This window comes from Pelobates fuscus, chromosome 7 (assembly GCF_036172605.1).
Source record: "Pelobates fuscus isolate aPelFus1 chromosome 7, aPelFus1.pri, whole genome shotgun sequence".
NCBI classification, from domain to species: Eukaryota; Metazoa; Chordata; class Amphibia; order Anura; family Pelobatidae; genus Pelobates; species Pelobates fuscus.
Window position 1 is genome coordinate 28379673 of NC_086323.1, and position 19963 is coordinate 28399635.

Consider the following 19963-nt stretch of genomic DNA (forward strand, 5'->3'; position numbering starts at 1 on the left):
GGAGTGCTGCTGAATTAGGGTCAAATGAACCCAAATCTGCATTTACTTAAAATTCAATCATGCCATACTATATTATATTGCATTATATACATTCATGTTAAGTACTCCACTCTAGCTTTGTACAGCTGATTGTCCAACTTTTCAATGTCGGATTGGATGAAGTAATAGAATCCATGGGATCTCACCATGCCACATACAACCAGCCAGTATCCATCTAGACAAGGAAAGTGTAGATAAAATTTGCATATATGACATTATGTATTTACTGACATTGTTTTTGAGCTCGGGTCCTTTTAACGCACTAGGAAGAAGTACTCAGCAGGTTGAAACGCGTCTGCGAAGAGACTGATTTTTTTTAAGGTTTGATATTGCCAGTGGTGAGCTTTTTATTCTGTGAAATAGCTTTTTAGTATCAGCTACACTGATAAGTTAAGCATATCTGGCATATCTCCTTCATTATCTACTATTTGATTTACTCAAAGTTTATAATAAATATAATTTGTTAATCTACTGGATCATTGTGTTACTTCGGAATCTCGCTTAGCGTGGATAGGCACCCTTGGGCTGTACATACAGAGCCTTATACGGCTCTGCAGCATGTGAGTGTGGTTCCATTTGCACACACCACTGTATATCCCAAACAGTTTTACGATATGTTGGTTTTAGATTTTCTCTTGTAGGTTTTGTGTTTAATTCTAAGACCCCTACCATTTATTTGCATAAGTTTGTTTATTGTTTTACCTTGTGTGTTACACTTCTGGTGTTTGTATTGGTACTTATTCTTGTTTGCAAGTCACAAAAGTCACCTAGAAGTCACTTAAAACTTCCCAGAACAGCTCCACCCCTCGCCACACACTCACTTCCTCACACTCCTAAAATAAAAAGTGTCCTTCTTTGTCCATTAATATGTTGGGAGGTATGTGATACGATAAAAGAGGTTTGAAAGGGGTTAGATGTCAGAGTTAGAATACAAAGGATGATTAGTGTTTAAAGGATTAAAAGCTTGACATGAGGTATAGCTGTGGTATAAGGAGTGTTTAGAATTATTTAGTTTAGGGTTAGAGTTGGGTTAAGTTTAGTATTGGGGTAAATGGTGCGTTTAGTGTTTAAGAGGAATTAAAGGATTTGAGTTCTTAAAGGAACACTATAGGGTGTGGATCACAAACATGTATTCCTGACCCTATAGTGTTAAAAGCCCCCCTGGCCCTCGTTGCCACTCTAAATATAGTAAATATTACCTTTATTACAGTTTGCTGCTGCTTGCTCTGCCCCTGATCTGCCTCCTTGGCTGACATCATCAGAAGTGGTGATCTCAGCAAATCATAGAAAACCATAGGAAAGTATTAGATTGGCTGAGATTGCTAAGCAGGCAGAACAGGGGCAGAGCCTGCACAAGCCAAACACAGCCCTGGCCAATCAGCATCTCGTCATAGATATGCATTGAATAAATGCATCTCTATGAGGAAAGTTCAGTGTCTTCATGCAGCACCTGTAGTAGCCATCCAAGGAGTGGCCATTGGAGTTATCACTAGGCTGTAATGTAAATACTGCCATTTCTCTGAAAAGACAGTGTTTACTGCAAAAAGCCTGGAGGCACTCATTATACTCACCAGAACAAATACAATAAGCTGTAGTTGTTCTGGTGACTATAGTGTCCATTTAAATGTGGTATTAAGAATAATTTGTTTAGGTTTTGGGGGTGGAGTTTGAAACATTATTTGCAAATCATTCACTCTTCTATGTCTTCTGTAGTCCAGTCAGCCTCCTATGATTAAGATGATAAAAACAGAAGCTGTTATACAATGTGTATTACTCAATGTTGTCTCCGCTGCTCCTGCAAGGCATTTCCTTTGTGAGAGGCTTTTCATGGGCAGACGGGAAGTGATTCCTACCACTTCCTGTCCAGCATCACACACAGGCACTGGAGGATCTGGGACAGCACTGAGTTTTACACTGTCACAATACCTAGTGACCCAACACTCAGTGTGTAAATGTTAATAGATTAGACAACGTTTACCGGTCCTTAGAACGGTCAGGTTATATGTTGTTAAATAAAGAATGGTCAGGGACAAGCAGAGTCAGGGAAGCCAGAAATCAGGGAAGCGAAAAAACGATAGCCGAGTCACAGGAGAACAGAATGGAGAATAGTCAGAGGAAAGCCGAGATCAAAATACCAAAATAGACACAGAATTATAACGCACTCTTGGGAACTGTGGGCAGAAACCACAATAGGGCAATGATCCATACCCTAAGTGCCCTTTTTATATACTATGCCTTTAGTCTATAGCCACATTTTGGCGGGCCTTGAACGTTTTGACGGGCCTTGAAGTCATCGGCTCTATGACGTTGGAGTGTATGCGCTGTGTCAAAAAAAGGTGCTTATTGTATTTGTTCTGGTGAGTATAATTACTCCCTTCAGGTTTTTGCAGTAAACACTGTCTTTTTGTAGAAATGTCAGTGTTTATATTTCGGCCTAGGGATACCTCCACGGCCACTCCTTGGATGGCTACTACAGGTGCTGCCTGGAGCTACAGCGGCCAGGGTGTCGGAACCGCTAGTGAGATGAGAGGGATTGTGGGAAGGGTCCCTTTCCCCTTTCTGGACCTCCCCAGGCTGTGACACATAAGGTACTGTGATATACACCTGTATAACTGTTCCTGAAGATCTGCTATCAAGCATAGCAGGCTGAATGTACAGAGAACACTGGCCAAGGCTTCTGTTACTTATCTCCCATCACCAATCCACTCATGTAAATAGCTGCCCACTACAGGACACTGTATGTGTGTGGCTAGGAATATGTTGGCGCTTTATAAATGCTAGTAATAAATCAAATAAATAAATAATGTGCATGTATGTGGCTGTGTAAATGTCAGGTGGGGATGGTTACTGGGTAAGGGTTGCCGCGAATGAAAGTTTGTGTGCTTATGTGCCTGTGAGTTTGTGTGTGTGTCATTGTGCGTGTCAGTAAAATATTGTCTATGTGTCAGTGTATGTGTATATGTCAGTGAAAGTCTGTGTTATTATGTGTTATTTGGTACAGATAGTGGCGTACAGTATTTTTTTTACATCTTAAAGAAATCCTCTTTCAATATTACATTTTTTGTGTTTGAACTTTAAGATCTATTGGGAATGTAGGCACTCAGGCCCCGAGATGTTTACCCTCACTGCCCTGGAAATGTGGCTTCCTACCCAGTAGAGAGTTCTGCCCAAACCATGAAATAACTGCCACCCTGTCAGCCAATCGTACCTTTTCCTTTTTTTTTTCAATGAAAATACTGAGCCCGTCAAATAAACATCTGCTCAGCAATTGTTAGCAGTTCCAAATGTATTGTCTGCTTTTCAATATCCCTATTCATGGCATAAATTGGGGCCCATTGGTGGAACTATTCTAGCACACTGGAGGGGCCCATGTACTTAGGGACATCCATTGGGTATTTATGAACCGAGACTCTGTCGGGACCTTCAACAGTGTGTCTGGGCACCTGTAATCTCGGCAGTGCTGGGAGAAAGTGAGTGCTGGTCACTTCCTCCCAGCTACGGGGAGAGTCTGCACAGGAGTCATATAGGACAAGGAGGCACAGATGGCAGGGGGTACGACGACAAGGAGAGAACCTTCTCCAGCCACACACTCCTATCAGTCTCATTCAGCAGCAGGACCACAGGGAAGTCACCCTACTACACACATAAAATTATGATAACAGTACACTCCATACAGTACCCCATACAAATAACATGCTTACATTCAAACATTGCTCACAAATACAACCCTGCAATGATGGACAAATGGTAGATCCCCAGCTGGCATAGCATTGTGGGAATTGTATGACAGAGGGGGGTTTACATTTTGTCCACCCTTGTGCTAAAGGAGAGCCCAAATACTAACTTGCTCCAGGACCCTCTCTACACTTTCAGAGGACTTGCCATTATATGGTTTAAGAGAAAATGTTATACCACAACCAAAGTTAGACTCTCAAAATATCAAAAGTGATCATTCTGGTCAATCTTAACCTCAGATTTCTAACTTTGTGGCTAGTTGTGTTAAACGTTAGATATATAATCTGTACCATTGACATGGCCAGATTTCCTTTGCCTAACATAACTGATATACTTTGTATCTGCCCCTATGTAAGTGTTCTGTAATACAACTCAAAACTAGATCTGTTTTATGTTATTTCCATTCACAAACCCTGGGGAAACCACGGAATCTAGACACAATGATAGAAGAGCTGTCATTGTGCTTGACACCAGCTGGAGAGGTGATACAACCTAATCCGGCTCACTCATGGACAGCAGAGAGCTGGATTTAGTGCACACATCTTGTTTGGATGGATTTGTTTACGTGCTTCTGACATGTCACGTATCTCAGTGCCAGCTTTGGTTTGACTCCAGGGCAAACACAAATACAGTTACGAAATCCATTTCTTCTGTTTCATTTTCCAGAACAAGTATTTTTAAAGGGCTGTACATCTGGGAGTTGACATCCCATATTGTTTAATGTATTTTGTAGATCATGAATTAGCAATTATGAAAAAAAAGAATTCTAATTTGCAGCCTCTCTCTGCAACCATGCTAGGGTGATGTAACATTTGAGCTATATCATAAGCAGGCACATGCACAAAGATTTCAGAGTATTTTCTATGGGAAACATTTAGTCAAGCACAGTAGCTCAGCCTGTCAATGCATGACTTCCCACATAGTCATATTTGGGAACTTCTAATTACATGGAACAGTCCCGTTCACATTAGAAACAGAAGCCAAAGGTGGAGTTACATTCGAGTTCTACCTGTAATTTAATTTATTTATTGCTGAAATTGGGAAAATAACGGCATGCGTGTGAAAGGAGATTTCTAAGCTCCATACTCACTGTAGCTTTAGTTATGATTATGTTACTATATGTCCAATGCACGCTGGCCCTAGGTTTTCTGTCAAATCATTCTGGAACCGACTGCCAAATTCTCTTCCTAAAACATGAGGCCTTTCTGCAGGTACACTGACAATATGGGAATTACCCTTCCGCATTATTAAGTGTAAATTCATCCAACCTCGGAACTTCAAAATTTGGTGAACATGCTCATAGACTCATATTACTATAACCATTATAATGAGCTGCAGTAGTTATGGTGCTGGCAGTGTCCCTTTAAAAATGGATACTGTATCCACACATTGCAGTTTTAGTGACTGTCCACCACGCGTGTTGAAGAAGCCCATAGGAAAGCATTGAGTCAATGCTTTTTTTGCTATGGTGAAGGCCTGATTATTATTTGTATTATTATTAATATTTATAAAGCGCCAACAAATATTAGGTTCCCCCCCCCCATCGACTGACATCGGACGATGAGGGGTCCGACCAAGCACCAAGGAACATCGGTGCTAGAATCAGTTAAGCATTTAAGGTGGTCACCGGGGGTGGCAGCACTGGGACAGCTTTGTCTTACTAACACTATAGTGATCCTTTAAACGAGGTAATGTTTTCCCTTAAGATATAAGATGTAAGTTATCAAGGTACTTAGATTGTTCCCTTAAGTTGGTTCTTCTATTTAACAGACAGAATTGGACAAATACAATCATTAAGAGATTAAATTCAAATAGCTATAGTATTATTGCTAAAAGTATAAAAAAAATCATCAAAACTCCACCCTAAGATGCTGACATACTGATATGTACTTTAAAATCATTTCATGTGCTTAGATTTTTGTAGACCGATCCCTCTATCAGGGGTGTCTGTCAGTCTGTTGACTCATATGATGCGTAAACTGACCAAAGGCTGTATTTGTAAATACTGTATCTGTACGCTCTGCATGGATGGAGAGTATAAAAGCAAACAACGGCAAGACCAGGAGATATTGAAGGAATTGGGCTGTAGAAGGGAACGGGTTGGGTATCTGTCTGCCATAGAGCCATGTCTTAATTCCCTTCTCATATAAAAGATTTGATGTCTATCAGCAGAGAAATCCCAAAGGACCCAGGGGTTCATGCCTGCCTCCAGGTGGCTGGGATTCTCTCTCTATAAATAAGAGACAAGAAGCTTGCATAGTAATAGGACTCATCTATGGCCTTGTATGGCCAGCCTTCAGGGGAACTTACTGAACACTTAATCAGCACTGGTCATGTCCTTATATCCCCTCTCTGGGTAAGGCGAGTGGAGTCACTGACAATGCCCTCTGACCTGGGAACCTTGGTTAGAAATACTGTGTTCTTAAAACTGATAATATACTTAATCTTCTTACGGGGCCTTTGCACTATAGACCCTTAGTGAATCCTGCAGGAATGTACTGCTGGGAATTACATCCCTAATGTTAATTACATCCTGCATCTACCGGTAATTAAAATATAATTAGGAGTATTGAAAAGAAACAGCGAGTTTGCAATAAACTGGAATATAATATAACATAAAACAGAAGTGATGATCACAATGCTTTCCCATACGCCTGTGAATGATGTAAAGTCACACCTCACAAGTGTCCCTATATATAAGGACAGTCCTTATTTTGGGCCTAAATCCCTCTGTCCCTCTTTTCTATCCTAATGCCTCTATTTCCTTGGAGTTCCATATTGTTGGTGTGTCAGAGCAATAATACTGCCAGTAATTTGTATTTTAACTTCAATAAATTTGCTTAGATAGTCTTTTTAGGAGATTCCTATTTTTACACTTTTTGTTTGATGTTTATAAATCAGTCCGTGTAAATAAGATACATTGTTCTTGTTATAAATTACATTTTAGTTGCATACATTTTTAGTAGTAAGGCACCTAAAATTTCTAAGATTCAAGTGTCCCTCGTTGTCCATTTGAAATGTCAGGAGTTGTGGAAAGGGGAGACACACAGTGGGGGGCATGAATAAAGGGGAGAGAGCCAAAAATGAGAAAATGGGCTAATGAGAACTGAGGAACTAGCTAAAAAGGATAGATCCAACTGGGGGCTATGATAAAGGAGAAGGACACAGCTAAAGGACTGGGGTACAAGGGAGAGACCCAAACTGACACCTAGAACTTCGTCCCAGCTTTGTGGAAAAAGATTATGACCTCACTCTATTTCAGCTAAATTACAGAGTGCTCACTTTGTCTAACACGCTTGCTGATTATTTTCCTGTACATTGTACAACACCAAAGGGTTTATCTAGGAAAATGTGAAGTTCAGTGAATTGACAAGGAAATTGAAGATCAAAATAGCTAAGGTGGAAATATATCTCAAACTCATGCATTTAAACCATCTCTTAGTGTATACAGAAAATGTACTATAACGTAACCTCAGAAGTGCAAATGTACTATCACCCAGAGTGTACCTCACTCACTCAAAATGAAATGTATAAAAAACAAATAAACCCATATAGCTACAAAAAGCCACAGGAGTTCAAAAGTGGGATAGCACATACAATATAACAGGTGCAAATAAAGATACAACCTGTATAACAGGACGTGATCTGGAACAAATCTAAAGGATAATAAGTAATATATAGTGAAGTATGTTATGACAAGTAAAAACAGCACCCACAAGGTAGAGAACTTACAAGAAGTACTGATGGTCTGCGCTCATCTCCCCTTAGGGGTATCTGTATACAGGAAACTCTTCAAATGGAAATCCTCAAAAGGATAGAAATATATACATAGAGTAGTACTGTTAAAATATAAAACAATTTTATTGCACTGATTGCACTTACATTCAGGTAGCAATCAGCAAGCACATCTCCACTGCACAGATTTATCTACCATCCTGTTCCACTTGCTAGTAGAGATGTGCTTGCTGATTGCTACCTGAATGTAAGTGCAATCAGTGCAATACATTTTTTTATATTTTAACAGTACTACTCTATGTATATATTTCTATTTCTATTTCCATTTGAAGAGTTCCCTGTATACAGATACCCCTAAGGGGAGATGAGTGCAGACCATCAGTACTTCTTGTAAGTTCTCTACCTTGTGGGTGCTGTTTTTACTTGTCATAACATACTTCACTATATATTACTTATTATCCTTTAGATTTGTTCCAGATCACGTCCTGTTATACAGGTTGTATCTTTATTTGCACCTGTTATATTGTATGTGCTATCCCACTTTTGAACTCCTGTGGCTTTTTGTAGCTATATGAGTTTATTTGTTCTTTTATACATCTCTTAGTGTATGAAGCAATAATAAATCAATCACATAGTATCTGCTTACAGTACCACAGATATATAGTGATTATTAAAATAAAATACAGGTCAGGAAAGTAAGTTATTCAATCTAACGTCCTCGCAGTTTTCTTTTTTTTTTTTTTTTATTCTTTTTTTTTCACAAGATAGGTACAGCAAGTACATCACAACTTTCAGGCTTGCTCAGAAGCCAACAATGAAAAGAACTTTCTTGGACAAAAACATAGTTGACATAAGCCCACACGAACAAGCCTCTCTGTAATTCCCTTATGCCTTGCCTCCCATCGAGAATTTTATGTTTCTTCCAGGCTATGCAGCTTAATGAGGAGCCCTAACTCAACATACACTAGATTCATCTTTAGGCATCCTCATTTCTCTGACTGTATAATCATGCCCGGGACACGAAAAATATAAAAAGTAGAAATTGAAAAGAAAGGAAAATAAAAGAGACATAGAAGAACAATACCCCTGTAAACCAAGGGGCGAGAGTATATGCAAGCCAAGAGAGACATAGAGGTGTGAAATGAGAATAGACCAGACAAGAAAAGAAGAGAAAAGTCTAAAGGAGGGGGAGGAAATTAGAGAAAGAGAAGAAGTAGGTTGAGAGAATGAGGGGGGGGCGGCATGGGGGGGGGGGAGGTAACGAGGCCATCAGAGTCCCGGTCGCCGCTGGGTCCCTGCAGTGTTGGTCCCCAATTTTTCCTCTTACAGATCCCTTCAGTCACCACTGGAGCCCACCAAACTATTGTCCCATGGTTCCCAAGTCCTTTGAAAAGATACGGCCGTCCCCTTTAATCTCGCGGTCAGGTCGTCCATGACTCTGCCTGCCCGTATCCTTGATATGACCCCTCGAATCTCCGGTCCCTCAGGCGAGAGCCATGCCGTTGCTATTGATCTGCGCGCGCTTAAGGTTATAACGTGCACTAGTTTCTGTTCCCCTTTTGTCCATCCCTCGATAGATCTGTTGAGCAGGTAGATCCATGGGTCCATGACCAAAGGTTTGCCGAACGCCTGTTTCAATAGGTCTTCTACCGATTTCCAAAAGCCGTGTATTTTCGGGTATTCCCACCACATGTGGATGTACGTGCCTCGTAATCCGCATCCCCTCCAACAATCGTCCGTGTCTACCTTACGCATTTTGTGTAATGTCACTGGAGTAGAATACCACCTGAGAATGGTTTTCCATGCCTGCTCCTGTAACGTGACACATATGGAAACGTTCTTGGTCGCTTCCCATATCTCCTGCCACTCAATTCCTTCCAGTTCCTCCCCCAGGTCCGCCTCCCATCTATCAGTGTATTTCAATCTACCCTATTCTTTAGTTTCAGTGCTAAGGTGGGCATATAGAAGCGTGATCATGCCCTTGGGGGCGGTTCCCTCCATACATAATCTCTCGTAAAAAGACAGCTTTCCCTGGGCTGCTGCTTTAATGTGGGGTCTCCTAGCAGAGTCCCGAATCTGAACATACCGAAAAAAATCTGGGGTCAAATGGTTACCTTGTTGAAGTTCTTCGAATTGTATGATTTCCCCGTTTTTATAAAGTTGGTGGATTTGTTGCATCCCAGTTTTTTCTATGTTTCGGAAGTTTCTAGGGGCCATTCCAGGTGGAAACTCTCTGTTTCTGAGTATCGGAGCCATAGGGGAGGGGGAGGAAGTAAGCCCATATTTGACGCTGTTAGCATCCCATAATCGAAGTGAATTGAGAATGGCCGGGCATGTCACTCTTATCATAGGTCTATGGTCCTTTGGGACCCATAACGTGAACTGGGGGACGTCGAGTCCAACCATCATGGATTCTATTTCCACCCACCTTCGTTCCCCCATTGGGGAGTGCCACATGGCCACCTGAGTTAGTTGGGCCGCTAGGTAGTAGTAATACAGGTTCGGTAGTCCCAAACCCCCTCTATCTTTTCTCCTATGCAGGACTTGTCTGGCTATTCTATGTCTCTTATTTTGCCAAACAAAATCACCTATCACCCTTTGAAATGGTACCAGTTGAGATTTTGTGACTCGGACAGGTAGAGCCTGAAATAAAAATAGGATACGGGGAGGATGTTCATTTTTACAGAGTTAATTCTCCCTATCCAAGAGATAGGTTTATCCGTCCACTTGTCCAGATCACCTATCAGCGCCCGTAGCATGGGGTCATAGTTATCAGAGTATAATCGTCCCGGGTCTTAGATGGACGCCCAAATATTTTAAAGATTTCAGTTCCATCCGAATTTGATACGTTTCCCTTATCAGGGCCGCATCGGCCGCCGTTAATCCGATTGACATAGCACTGGATTTCTGGATATTTGCTTTGTATCTGGAAAGTTCCCCGTACTCTCGTATTACTTCCTGTAATGCCGACATCGACTCAATCGGGTTCGTGACGGTCAGGAGGATGTCGTCGGCATAGGCGGAAACTGTGAATTCCTTATCACCTACTCTAACCCCTCTAATGCTTGGATGCCTACGTATTGCCTGTAGTCGTCCTCACAGTTTTCCAGCAATACAACAAATATATTTATTCTGTGATATGTTTATAAATTGTGGGTTCCATGCCAGACTCAGAGGAACCATACAATTGGTTTTCATTACCAAGTTGTCCCATATGAATCACATTTTCCCATATGCTGCAGTTTCAGAGAATGTGAATCAGGATTCTGCGTGGCTTCAGACATCCCATCGCTGCTTTTTGGATTTTAATCGGCACTGGAAAAATATCTGTGGTATTTGTTGAAGTTTTGTTCTTTTTTTTTTTTTTTTATACATACTGTCCCGTGTGCAAAATATTATTGAAAAATGCTGACACAAGGATTAACTATTAGATATCAAGAGCGTCCGTAATGTTCTCATTAATATCAAAATAGCTAAACTGGTTAAACTCTCCTAGACATATTGGATAAACTCTCCTAGTCAAACTGGTTAAACTCTCATAGTCCAAACTGGATAAACTCTCCTAGTCAAACTGATTAAACTCTCATAGTCCAAACTGGATAAACTCTCTGATTAAACTCTCATAGTCCAAACTGGATAAACTCTCCTAGTCAAATTGGTTAAACTCTCGTAGTCAAACTGGATAAACTCTCCTAGTCAAACTGATTAAACTCTCATAGTCCAAACTGCATAAACTCTCCTAGTCAAACTGGTTAAACTCTCATAGTCCAAACTGGTTAAACTCTCCTAGTCAAACTGATTAAACTCTCGTAGTCCAAACTGGTTAAACTCTCATAGTCCAAACTGGTTAAACTCTCCTAATCAAACTGGATAACTCTCCTAGTCAAACTGGACAAACTCTCCTAGTCAAACTGGTTAAACTCTCCTAGTCAAACTGGATAAACTCTCCTAGTCAAACTGGACAAACTCTCCCAGCCAAACTGGATAAACTCTCCTAGTTAAACTGGTTAAACTCTCCCAGCCATACTGGATAAACTCTCCTAGTCAAACTGGTTAAACTCTCCTAGTCAAACTGGACAAACTCTCCTAGTCAAACGGGACAAACTCTCCCAGCCAAACTGGATAAAAAGTCCTAGTCAAACTGGTTAAACTCTCCTAGCCAAACTGGTTAAACTCTCCCAGTCAAACTGGACAAACTTTCCTAGTCAAACTGGTTAAACTCTCCTAGTCAAACTGGACAAACTCTCCTAGTCAAACTGGTTAAACTCTCCTAGTCCAAACTGGACAAACTCTCCCAGCCAAACTGGATAAACTCTCCTAGTCAAACTGGTTAAACTCTCCAAGTCAAACTGGTTAAACTCTCCTAGTCAAACTGGATAAACTCACCAAGTCAAACTGGTTAAACTCTTCTAGTCAAACTGGTTAGACTCTCCTAGTCAAACTGGTTAAACTCTTCTAGTCAGTGGCGTACATACCAGGGTCGCAGGGGTCGCGGCTGCGACCGGGCCCGGCCCACCAGGGGGCCCGGCCGCCCCTGCGACCCGGTATGTACGCACTGGGCCAGCCTCTTCTCCTGGGGGTCCCAGGAGCCGGCCACCTCCGGGCCCCCCGAGGCTGGCCCTGCTTACACCCGGCGGGCAGTCAGGCTGGCCGGTGCGCGAGGGAGCACTCTCCCCTGAGTACTTCCTCTTCAGCTCCCTCGCGCACCGCACTGATACCGGAGCCGGAAGATGACGTCATCTTCCGGCGCCGGTATCAGTACGCGACGCGCGAGGGAGCTGAAGAGGAAGCACTCAGGGGAGAGTGCTCCCTCGCGCACCGGCCAGCCTGACTGCCCGCCGGCTGACTGGCCCCCCAGGAGCCCAGCAGCACCACTGGACCCCAGGGAATCCCCTCAACACTCCAAAAGGTAAGGAGGCTGGGGGGATTAAATTTTAAAAAAAATGCGTTGGTGTCTGTGTGTGTGTGTTAGTGTTACTGTGAGTGTTAGTGTGTGTGTGTTAGTGTTACTGTGAGTGTTAGTGTTACTGTGTGTGTTAGTGTGTGTGTGTGTGTTACTGTGAGTGTTAGTGTGTGTGTTAGTGTTACTGTGTGTGTTAGTGTTACTGTGAGTGTTAGTGTGTGTGTGTGTGTGTTAGTGTTACTGTGTGTGTTAGTGTGTGTGTTACTGTGAGTGTTATTGTGTGTGTTAGTGTTACTGTGAGTGTTAGTGTGTGTGTTAGTGTTACTGTGTGTGTTACTGTTACTGTGAGTGTTAGTGTGTGTGTTACTGTGAGTGTTAGTGTGTGTGTTAGTGTGAGTGTCAGTGAGTGTGTGTCTGCTAGTGAGTGTCAGTGAGTGTGTTACTGTGTGTCTGTTACTGAGTGTGTTTGTGTTAGTGAGTCTGTTTGATGTCTGTTAGTGAGTGTGTGTTTGTCAGTGAGAGTGTATGTTTTGTAAGTGAGTGTGTATGTATGTCTGTCGCTGAGTGTGTCTCTGTCAGTAAATGTGTGTGTCTGTTAGCTAGTGTGTATGCATCTGTTCGTGAGAGTGTGTGTGTGTCTTCAGCACTTACCTTTCTCCAGCGCTGGACTCCCTTGGCGCTGGGGATCCCTCCGCCGCTCAGCTCCGAATGCGCATGCACGGCAAGAGCCGTGCGAGCAATCAAACCGCCCATAGGAAAGCATTACTCAATGCTTTCCTATGGACGTTCAGTGTCTTAGAATCGCGGAAGCTCCTCTAGTGGCTGTCAGTGAGACAGCCACTAGAAGCTGGATTAACCCTCTCTGAAACTGCTATGCTTTCAGCTGCAGGGTTAAAACTAGAGGGACCTGACACCCAGACCACTTCATTGAGCTGATGGGATCTGGGTGTCTGTAGTGGTCCTTTAAGTGTCTGTGCATCTGCATGCACTGGTGTACATACCGCGGTCGCAGCCCTGCAACCCATGCGACCAGGTGCCCGCCGCCATGTGTTGCGGCCCCAGCCTGCGCAGAGTAAGCGTGCGGGGGGGGGGGGTATGGATCAATTTTCGCACCGGGGCCCCATAGGTCATGTGTACGCCCCTGCTTCTAGTCAAACTGGATAAACTCTCCTAGACAAACTGGATAAACTCTCCTAGTCAAACTGGTTAAACTCTCAGTCCAAACTGGATAAACTATCCTAGTCAAACTGGTTAAACTCGCATAGTCCAAACTAGATAAACTCTCCTAGTCAAACTGGTTAAACTCTCCTAGTCCAAACTGGACAAACTCTCCTAGTCAAACTGGTTAAACTCTCCAAGTCAAACTGGTTAAACTCTCCTAGTCAAACTGGATAAACTCTTCAAGTCAAACTGGTTAAACTCTTCTAGTCAAACTGGTTAAACTCTCCTAGTCAAACTGGTTAAACTCTTCTAGTCAAACTGGATAAACTCTCCTAGTCAAGGTGGTTAAACTCTCTAAGTCAAACTGGTTAAACTCTCCTAGTCAAACTGGATAAACTCACCAAGTCAAACTGGTTAAACTCTTCTAGTCAAACTGGATAAACTCTCCTAGTCAAGCTGGTTAAACTCTCCAAGTCAAACTGGTTAAACTCTCCAAGTCAAACTAGTTAAACTCTCCTAGTCAAACAGGATAAACTCTCCCAGCCAAACTGGATAACCTCTCCTAGTCAAACTGGATAACCTCTCCTAGTCAAACTGGATAAACTATCCTAGTCAAACTGGTTAAACTCTCCTAGTCAAACTGGATAAACTTTCCTAGTCAAACTGGATAAACTCTCCTAGCCAAACTGGTTAAACTCTCGCAGTCAAACTGGTTAAACTCTCCAAGTCAAACTCGTTAAACTATTCTAGTCAAACTCGTTAAACTCTCCTAGTCCAAACTGGTTAAACTCTCCTAGTCAAACTGGTTAAACTCTCCTAATCAAATTGGTTAAACTCTCCTAATCAAACTGGTTATGCTCTCCTAGTCAAACTGGATAAACTCTCCCAGTCAAACTGGTTAAACTCTCCCAGTCAAACTGGTTAAACTCTCCTAGTCAAACTGGTTAAACTCTCCCAGTCAAACTGGTTATCTCTCCTAGTCAAACTGGTTAAACTCTCCCAGTCAAACTGGTTATGCTCTCCTAGTCAAACTGGATAAACTCTTCTAGTCAAACTGGTTATGCTCTCCTAGTCAAACTGGATAAACTCTTCTAGTCAAACTGGTTAAACTCTCCCAGTCAAACTGGTTAAACTCTCCTAGTCAAACTGGTTAAATTCTCCCAGACAAACTGGATAAACTCTCCTAGTCAAGCTGGTTAAACTCTCCTATTCCCGACTATCTCCTATATTTAGGGTAGAGTATCAGATATGGAGAAAATGGGGGTTTCTTCCAGCCTAAAGTGTCCATTTATGTTTCTTTTTTATGACAATGTATTGGATGTAGCAGTTTTAAGGAGTACTACTCTTTACTGAGAGGGTAGTGGACGCATGCAATAGCTTTTCAGCTGAAGTGGTAGAGGTTAACACAGTGAGAGAGTTTAAGCATGCGTGGGATAGTCATAAGGTTATCCTAAACTTAAGATAAGGCCAGGGACTAATTAAAGTATTTAGAAAATTGGGCAGACTATATGGGCCGAATGGTTCTTATCTGCTGTCACAGTCTATGTTTCTATGTTTAATTTGCTTTTTTTTCTTCTTAATATATGTTAAGACATTATACTTTATAAAGTGACACTGAGTAAAAGTGGAAAATAAAATTGACTTCACTGGTGAATGCCACCAACAAGAATCCAGAATAAACATAAATGCACAAAAGGGTGCCTGGGCCTGAGCGTCATGGCGGCTGTATTTACCTTGTGTGAGCTCCAAGCCTGTTTATCAATATCAGGGGCTTAATCGACCATCAGCTTGCTAAATAGCTGCAACCTGAGTCTCACCTGCCTTGAATTCTCTGGAGGTTCCAGTGGGGCCTGGTGGAATTGCCAGACGGGCAAGGCGGCCGCTCTCCTGTTCAGTATACCACTGCATTCTGCCGGGAGGCCTTGCAGACCCATCTTACCCGACCGGTGGGGGTTATCATGGTCCCCACTGGCTTGTAACATGCACTAGCATGGATATTTGATATTAACCTGCACCAGTGCAGAACGCAACAATTTCTGCCAAGATGGAGGCGATGTCTCAGAATATCGAGTCTATGCAACCTGAAAAGGCTTAATATGTACACATTGAGCAGTCATGGAGGCACCTGGATGAGATATTTTTCTGGGCCTCTTTAGAAGCTCATCAAGCAGCAAAGAAGCCTCAGACTCAGACCAGAGTCTGGAAGAGTGAGAGCTGGGTGGTGAGTGTGTCTCCCTTGGGCCTTCATCTTATCCAAGTGCAAGTCCTCTCTACTATCAGCCCACATGGGCCGAGGACAAACAGGGGTAAAACCCCACTACATAGTCCACACGGACAGAAAACGGTCTGCAGCCAGCATCCATCCCCGAAAGGGAGAAACAGGACTATATGAGTATCCGAGTCCGTGGTTTGGAAATGCTTGCCTTTGTACCAGCCTGGGGCCCTCAGCTCTTATAAAAGGTGTTTTCTGGACTTGGGAATAGGCTAACTGAAAGCTTGCTCATCTGGGCAGTAATCCTGTCGCGCACATTGTGGGACTCATATGTCTTGTTGACACTTTAGATATTTCAATACCCATTTAGTTACTTTTACACCTAAACTAGCTATGTACATTTTGCATGTAAGGTATCACCAATTTCTGATGGTCCAGTGTGCTGGGAAGCTGGTCTGCATTTAGCTCCGTCCGCCACCCATTTAGTTCCGCCATAGCTGCATGTTTAGCTCTGCCCCCTTACTTACTGCCAGTTTTGATTTATAATTGCTGCCAGTCTCTGTGTTTCACTTCCAGCCCCTGCGTGTGTAAGCTTTGCCAAAATGCCTGGTGCCCCTGCTGCCATAGTGCCCTGTGCGGGCACACAACCCTAAGACCGACCTTGCCCAGTTTCTCATCTCTTTTTTGCCTCTCATATTTCAAGTTTATTGCTTAGACATGCTTGCGCTCTTTATTATTATTATTTTTACAATATTGCGATCATTGTCGAATGCCATGCCTCTGTTTTACTATATCTGACATGTATCTGTTTCTCCTGTTGTAGCATTGCAGTCATCTTTGTATTATTCTTCGGCACAGCAAAAAAAAAAAAAAACGACAAAATAAAAATGCACAAAAATGTATTTTAAGAAATATATTTATCTTTAATGTTCTTAAGGCTGCTGCACGTGCGCAGACCGGGGAGGAGCTCCATGAATCAGGAGCTCCTTATTCAGTTCTACAGGATCAGACATTATTCCATAATTCTTATTTTTTTTATTTTTATCATTTTATATAGCACCAACATGTTCTTCATATATCTCAATGGGGATATAGCACAGCCAATAATTAACAAGGAAATAAAAAGTGTACCGGATCCCAGTACTCCAGCTGAGTACATCCATGACGAATCTCCCAAGTCCCAAGTGCCGTAGTGATTATACGTGTGAATATAGCTCCCAATCCCCCAAACATGAGCCTAGACTTCATGAAGGGGTAAGATTATCTGTTTAATCTAGGCTCAATGGCCTGCTTTTATGCAGTACAAGGACACAGAAAACACTCCCATGACACTCCCACATAAATCAGGGTAACCCCTCCCCTGTGCCTGGTAGATAATTGAATCAGGAAATGTACAAACGGAATTATCTCCAGGCACAGAAAAACGTACAATTTACAAACACCCCAAAAGTACCTTCAAAACACATGAAAAAAAAAAAGTTACATCCCCCGGTAGCCCCGATCTGGGTGACCAACATATCCAAAAATCACCCAGATTGGTTCAGGGGTTCGAGATTTCCATGGAAGTCATAATTTTTTTGACCAACCGCACACGTGGTCCTATGCCCAAAACAGTTCCATAAAATCAGGGCTAGCGTTCGGTCAACCTTGGTAACATAAAAACGAAGTTTAAACGGATTGCCGAACTGAGGAAGAGAATTGTTCCTGGGAAGGCAAAATAGTGTTAACAAGCCGAGAGGCGGTTCCCAGTTTGTGAGTTTGTTCGGTTCCTGAACAGTACAAATAAATCCCACAAACCCAGCGTCTGCTCTGTGCAAAATTGACATCTGTAACTAGGCGCTTATCCCCCCTACTTCTTTCTTTGAAACCTTCCCTTCTTCCCTAAATTCTCGGTTAGCTTTTTTTATATTCCTTCCCCATCTCCCTCCCAAGTAAAGGCCCAGAGCTCATGCACGGCAGCTGCCGCATTTCATTGGACTAAACAGCGGCTCCTGTGATGTCAGATGGGGACCTTTGTGCAGTGCTCGATTTCTGGTATGTGGTAGCTTCATTTTTTATATTAATTAGCATTTATGGGGGGACCTAAAGAGTAATCCCCAATAGGGCATTCTAAACATTTTTTTTAAAAAGGTTTGAAGTAAAGCTTTATGGTCCGGAAGCGGATATAAAAGCATGGCTGCCTTAGATCATTTTTACCACAATTTTAACCTTAAATTTTAAATTCACTTTGAATTCTCACCTTAGTGAATAACCCTGTAAGTGACAGAAAGCTCACAAAGTGTACACATTTCAACCTATACGTTTGGCTAGGAATAGAGGAAGGATGAATTCACCAATTGATGTCAGACAGGGAAGGAGATGTTTTACAGCTTTATTGATTTTTGGTGACCATTTATAAACAATAGGGGAACACCTCAAACGGTAACTTCTGAAATGAGCATAAGTGGTTATGGTGCTTAGAGTGTCCCTTTAGTTAGAGATCTGGCAATGGAGTATTATTCAGATCTAAATTATTTTTTTTCTATGAGGAATCACCAGAGATTTTTTTTTTTACCTTGACACCACAAGAGGTAGAATGAGCATCTTCAGCATTCGCATAAGGAGCTCTCCGGGAAACTGGAAGTAACTGATCTCCTGCGGAAGGCAGAAATAGAACATGTGTTAGATTCAACATTCACAGTGTCCACTGCCCCCTCATCCTTTCAGACATACTCATATTATAACATTGTGTTAGATTCAACATTCACAGTGTCCACTGTCCCCCCATCCTTTCAGACATACTCATATTATAACATTGTGTTAGATTCAACATTCACAGTGTCCACTGCCCCCCATCCTTTCAGACACACTCATATTATAACATTGTGTTAGATTCAACATTCACAGTGTCCACTGTCCCCCCATCCTTTCAGACATACTCATATTATAACATTGTGCTAAAACCAACATTCACAGTGTCCACTGTCCCCCCATCCTTGCAGACATACTCATATTATAACATTGTGTTAGATTCAACATTCACAGTGTCCACTGCCCCCCCATCCTTTCAGACATACTCATATTATAACATTGTGTTAGAACCAACATTCACAGTATCCACTGTCCCCCCATCCTTGCAGACATACTCATATTATAACATTGTGTTAGAACCAACATTCACACTGTCCACTGTCCCCCCATCCTTTCAGACATACTCATATTATAACATTGTGTTAGGACCAACATTCACAGTGTCCACTGCCCCCCCATCCTTTCAGACATACTCATATTATAACATTGTGTTAGATTCAACATTCACAGTGTCCACTGTCCCCCCATCCTTGCAGACATACTCATATTATAACATTGTGCTAAAACCAACATTCACAGTATCCACTGCCCCCCCATCCTTTCAGACATACTCATATTATAACATTGTGTTGGAACCAACATTCACAGTGTCCACTGCCCCCCCATCCTTGCAGACACACTCATATTATAACATTGTGTTGGAACTAACATTCACAGTATCCACTTTTCCCCCATCCTTTCAGACATACTCATATTGTAACATTGAGTTAGAAGAAACATTCACAGTGCCCACTGTCCCCGTATCCTTTCAGACATACTCATATTATAACATTGTGTTAGAACCAACATTCACAGTATCCACTGTCCCCCCATCCTTTCAGACATACTCATATTGTAACATTGTGTTAGAACCAACATTCACAGTATCCACTGTCCCCCCATCCTTTCAGACATACTCATATTAAAACATTGTGTTAGGACCAACATTCACAGTGTCCACTGCCCCCCCATCCTTTCAGACATACTCATATTAAAACATTGTGTTAGGACCAACATTCACAGTGTCCACTGTCCCCCCATCCTTGCAGACATACTCATATTAAAACATTGTGTTAGGACCAACATTCACAGTGTCCACTGCCCCCCCATCCTTTCAGACATACTCATATTAAAACATTGTGTTAGGACCAACATTCACAGTGTCCACTGCCCCCCCATCCTTTCAGACATACTCATATTATAACATTGTGTTAGATTCAACATTCACAGTGTCCACTGCCCCCCATCCTTTCAGACATACTCATATTATAACATTGTGTTAGATTCAACATTCACAGTGTCCACTGTCCCCCCATCCTTTCAGACATACTCATATTATAACATTGTGT

The 19963-nt window shown here is 42.2% G+C and overlaps 1 protein-coding gene across 2 annotated transcripts in view; it reads right to left on the minus strand.

Moving 5' to 3' along the window:
- The window catches only part of SLC1A7 (solute carrier family 1 member 7), a 77654-nt gene that overhangs the window by 50437 nt on the left and 7254 nt on the right, over positions 1-19963 (minus strand). For both annotated transcript variants that reach the window (XM_063427848.1, XM_063427847.1), the window contains exon 2: positions 18340-18419. In XM_063427848.1, the coding sequence (XP_063283918.1) occupies positions 18340-18419 (80 nt within the window). The remainder of the gene's footprint in view (positions 1-18339; positions 18420-19963) is intronic.